This window comes from Buceros rhinoceros, unplaced genomic scaffold (assembly GCF_000710305.1).
Source record: "Buceros rhinoceros silvestris isolate BGI_N320 unplaced genomic scaffold, ASM71030v1 scaffold1908, whole genome shotgun sequence".
NCBI lineage: Eukaryota > Metazoa > Chordata > Aves > Bucerotiformes > Bucerotidae > Buceros > Buceros rhinoceros.
The window spans coordinates 89407-94816 of NW_010427278.1; the positions used below are offsets into that span (position 1 = coordinate 89407).

Genomic DNA, 5410 nt, shown 5'->3' on the forward strand with positions numbered 1-5410 from the left:
GCTCATTTCCTTGCGGTGGATGAGATGACCATGTTACTCCGCAAGTGTAAAAGAAGAGGCGTGAGTAAGTTTCCTTTGGTTTAGTGCTTTTTATATGTGGTTTATGCCCCTTCAGTACACAAGAGAGTAAGAGGGCTCTCTGCCACTTGAGCGAGCAAGGCTTTGTGCTGCTGTTGTCTGCAAACACATCCATCTTGCACTGTAGGCCACATAACATACGTTGTGAGACAAATCCTGGAGTTTTACAGTTTTATAATCCTGTAGTTTTACAATCCAAGTGTGTAACATAGGAAAGAGCATCAGTCACGTAAGTACCCTACTATATCACGGTTACTAGACTGAATCCGAGAGGAAGGTCTAACCTGATACATTAATACATGGAAGGTTAGTTTAAAAACAAGACCTCCAGCCTCTCCCTGCCACTCCTGATACAGCCACAGCAGTGCACATCCTGGTCTGGATTGCAGCCCGAGATCAGCGAGTGTCCTGCATGTCTGGGCTTTATTGCTCTTAGATTGTCCTAAATACATCTGCGACGTGAAAGACTGTCTGAATTTCATGCAAAAGCGTGTTTTTACATTTGTCTTCGTGTTGCTTGATGTCACAATTAATTTTACTTTGAGGCTGTAAATGAGTAGGTACCAGTTAATTAGCTCTGCTTTTTGTTAGGCAGTTGCATGTCATTCTCCCTCAAAAACATCGACTCGAGCAGAAGGATGGAAATTGCCAGCTCCACGTCTTGTTCACCTTAAGGTCAATGAAGTTATCTCTTTAGCCTTTTATAGCAGGGAGCGGTGGAGGGATTTTCAGGGAAAAGAAACAGCTATTCAGTCTTAGCGTACTTCAAAGGCTTTTGCAAATAGCAAGGATGATTGCTGGGCAGAGATGTCTTTTGCGGCCGAGTGTCAGCACAGGTTTGAATCCATTAGGAGAGGTATTGTAGGTATTGTCTCGCTAAGAATGGGGGCTAGCAATATTAATTTTAAAGAAGACCCCAAAGCAGATTTTTAAAGGCTCTGTTTTGCGTGGTATTTCAGTAAAGACGAGGTCAGACTTAATCTCCCTTGCAGTGGCACATCCCCCAAAATGGGTTTAGGTTTTCTTACTGGTCTCTGAATGCGAAGTTTTGATCACTCTTTAAAATGTGAGATCAGTTACCCTCCATGCTGTGTTCTTAGATAAACTAGTTTTCTGGTGCCATCAGTTAGCACAGTGATTTGCATGTGCTACTATTTTGTCTGCTCAAAGTCAGGAGTTCTTGTTCCTTGTTAATGTTGTGGCATGGGTGGCTCACCTGGTAACTGTTGAAAAAATATTAAAAGGGAGATAAAGTTACCATTTACGTGACTCCACCTAGCCTTATGTTCCAAACAAGACTCAAAATCCCTGGGTTAGTAACTACAGATAAAATGATTATTACTTTTCGGTCCTTGGTTCAGTGGTATTGATGTTTTGCACCAGAGACAGCTTGCAATCAGTTGCATTTGACGTGTAATAGAAGAATGAGACATCTTTTTGAGTTGTAAGCAAGAGTAATTTTATTTTGAGGGGGTATGTCAAAGCTGTTTCTACTTTATGAATTTAAAATTTCAGCAAATGCATCCTCACAGTACCCATGAGATTAATGAGTTCTATTCTGGGTGAAGAAATGAGACACAAAATAGTCACACTTTTTTGTTTGCTTGTTTGTTTTTTTTGTTTGAAGTGTAGTTTTAAGCCACTAAATGCTGTATTTTGCTGGTAGTTGAGGGTCTGGTCAAACTTGGTCAGGTATCAGTGGGAGTCTTCCTGTTGACCTTTGTGAAAATAGGTCCAATTTCTAGACTGGAGGAGAAGCGAGTGAACGTCCTTCACCTTCTCTGCTCCCCCTGTGAGACTGCCCTGCAATCCCAAGCTGATTGTCCCAGTCTGTTTTCTTTAGAGAAAGTTGGGTTAGTCAAACTGTGCTGTAAGTGATGCCAAGTGAGGTAGTGGCTGGTTCCCTGGCAGCAACTCTGATTTTCACACCTCTTTCAAGTGGACCTGTGTTTGCTCCTTACAGTTGGCAAAAGCCTGACTGTGAGCAACTGGAGGCTGGAGAAGACAAATTTAGAGAGAGTTCACACTGAGTTCATGTGTGGTCTTAAGTTTGGAGGCCAATTTACATCAGCCATATAACACTAGGCAGAAGTCAGAAAATCTCGGTCTCTTTTCTCCTCGTGACTCCTTTTTTTCTGGCTTTCATCCTTTTTTGCCTCATCCCATACTTTGTGATGTTTCAGTGATGTCTCTGTTCATCCATACCTTAGTCCTCGTTCGGTGTATCCTTTCCCACTCTGTTATCTCAGCTATCAAAGGTTTTTGAGAGATAAAGGCTTTTCTCCCCTTTTGGGAGATGAGTGGTTGACCTCTGGCTGGGGTGAGGTGGAGCTGCAGCAGCCCCGCTCTGTGGGGTACCTCCCAGCGAGTGCTGGGCGGGAGACCCATCAGCTGGCTGAGGCAGAAGTGAAGAATAATGGCCTTAGTCAGGAGCTTTGTCTTCTCCCAGAAGTATTTGCTGTGTTTGCCATACGTTTCTCTATTGTGAAAAGCTATTGTAACTTTGGAACTCTTGAAAATTTTATTCTGGGACTTTGTTTCTTGATAATCAAACCTCAACAGCTGGCAGCTCTTAACATTTTATCTTTCCCTTGTACTGGGCCTTGTGTGGTGTCTTTATGTGTTACAGAATGAATGAGGATCACGTCCTAATGCCAGCAGCAGTAACTGAGTCCCAAACTACCGCCACAGTTGAAGCATTCCTGGTTCTCTGCTGGTTTGTCAGGTTGGAAACCCTCTGACCGTGTCTGACAGCATTTGTTTGATGACAGCTTCACAGAACCAACAATTTTCTTATTAGTGGGTGACTAATTACTTTTTAAAAGAGCAGAGTTGCTCAGTAGGATGTACTGACACCTGGACAGATGGATGGATGGCGGACAGCTGGTATTGTGCAAGGAGCGACTGGAGTGGTTACCAGTGGCAGTATTTCTCTTGGGCTTGGCCGTTATTTTCCATCCTGGAAAAACTGTGAATTTCTAACTACACAGGAGCAAATATAGTGCCATTCTCATCTGTTTTAACTCAAAATAAATGAGGTTTATTATTTACAAACTATTCAGCATGCAAGATTGCACCCAGAACTCTCTGGAAGTATGTTACATGCACTGCATTACAGCTCCTCTTGATTTCATTGTGTTGGTTTTGATGTAGGTCTTCTGATTTACCCCTTATGACCATGGATTTCTTCTAGTCCGAGGCCAGACCCTGACTGAGGGTGAAATATTTGGGGGGTTTGTGATGAAAAATAATACATTTATCAAACAAGATCTCAGCTGTTTTCCTGTGTTCTTACCATAGCCTCTGCCTGCAAGATCCCATGCCTTTGACCTTCAAGTCCTGTGTCGTCGCTAGAGACTGCGAAACATCCGAGTGGTCTGCGTGGAGCGCCTGCTCGCGGACCTGCGGCTGGGGAGATCTCGCCCCGGGCTTTCGGAGCCGGCGCCGCAGCGTGCGGAGCGTGGCGGTGGGTGCTGGGAAGCAATGCCCAGAGCTGGAAGAGAGGGAAGCGTGCAGCGCAGGAGGGAAGGAGCTGCTACAGCCATGCCCCAGGTATAGCGGGCACTTTTAGCCCAGGTTTTGGAAGTAAAGAAGTCCCTGTTTGATGACTGCCTTGTGCAAACCAAATCTTCCTCGCTCAGTGTTTGTGCGTGGAGAGAGTCGCATGTCATGCTTTAACTCTGTTTAAAAGATCATTGATTTGATCGTCGTTAACTATGATTAGCGGTATTATTTATTGTTAGTAATAACCTTGTAATTGTTGCTATTATCGTTATTGCTGTTACAATAATTACACTTATGTAAGAAGTAAATTCAAATTATACCCACTACAGTTTATATTTTCATATTTTAGAATTTGAGAGCAGACACTCTTGTTCTCTGAAGGGGCTTTCAGACTGATTACTGTTTTGGAGAGTTTCCTCAGCGTTACAGAGACTGGGCAGGTCTCCATGGCTGTGCTTTTATTGGCTTTAAAATTGCAATTTTTACCTAAGATTTAACAATTCCCCTTCATCTCCCCATAAAAAAAACTCCTGGTCTTCCTTTAGAAAATGGGAACTAATCAGAGGTGGTATCTTGGACTTTTCTCAGCTTCCCTCTGGGTACTTCTTGAAATGGGAAGCTCTGCAGTCTCTGAGTGCTAGCTTGGTTTATGGCAGTCTTTGTTCTGAGAGGTGAGGATCTTGCCTTTCTGCTCTGCAAATCCCTGCTGTTGTGCTTGGCCAGGCTAGCATAGGAGGCTGCTAGTTTGCTTTGCAAAGAAAATAAAATATTGCTTAATTTTTCATGTGACTAGTTCCGAGATGGACTGTAAAATGTTTCAAGATTAATAAAATTTTATATGCATGCGGTCAAACCTCCCTTTCTGTGAACGAGTGTGTTTAATAGGAGGTGCGTTCAGTGCTCTCAGGTCATGAGCTTCTGGAGCTTTGCTGGATACTGCTCAAACCTTTGATGAAGTCTTTGCAAGGTACATTTCTTAGGAAGGTGTAACCTGTAAAAGTGTCTCTGTATCACTGGGCTCATTCAAAATCAAATGCTGATCATTTTTATGCACCCTGCTAGTAGAAGAGAGAAAGTATAAAAAAAAGTAATATTCTGTTTCTTGATTACATCCTATGAAAAGGCTCTTTCAGAGTGATTTTTGCTCCTACCCAAACGCACCTTGATTTCAGAGACAATAGATTAACACATTGTCTCGCTGATTTTGTATAGGAGCGTGGGTGTGAGTGACACCTGATTGGGGTAGACCGGCTGGTGGTTCATCAGGGAGTGAACAGACGTATCTGTCCCTAGTTTCTCACTTCTACTTTTTGACATTGCACTGTATTAAAGTGCAAATTATTGTAGGGGCTTTGCATAGAGCCAGGAGAGGCTAAAAGGTGAGAACTTGTGTAACACTGGTAGTTTTCTGGAGGTGCCCTCTTTCTGTAGAAGGAAACCTGTTGCTCTTTTGGTATGTTGCTGCTATGCTCAGGTTTTCATGAGCCTATGAAAACGTCCCCCATCCATCCTGCCGTACCTGCACATCTTCAGTCCTCAGGCATCACCTCCAGTGAAGTGTCTGAGCGAGTTAGGATAAACTACCTAATGAGCTAGACCAGAAAACTAGTGTTAGACTTACAGGTTAATAGAGCCACTTGACTAAAAATATTGCAAGATAGAAAAAAATTAGCTCTGGTATTTAGTTGATTCTTATTCCAAGAGATGTAATATCTCAAAGTGGTAGGCGCTGACCTTCTCACAGTATGCAGTGTTGAGGAGAATTTTATGGTAGCACCTGGTTAGTAGACTTTGATTGAGCCATTGAATACTGCAGAATTAGCAGGAA

General features: G+C 43.0%; 1 protein-coding gene across 1 annotated transcript in view; it reads left to right on the top strand.

The window, feature by feature from the left end:
* LOC104498431 (thrombospondin type-1 domain-containing protein 7B-like) overlaps positions 1-5410 on the top strand; it is a gene marked incomplete at its 3' end in the record, with an annotated part of 167474 nt that overhangs the window by 59184 nt on the left and 102880 nt on the right. The window contains exon 3 of the mRNA XM_010141808.1: positions 3379-3630. Coding sequence (XP_010140110.1) covers positions 3379-3630 — 252 coding nt within the window. The remainder of the gene's footprint in view (positions 1-3378; positions 3631-5410) is intronic.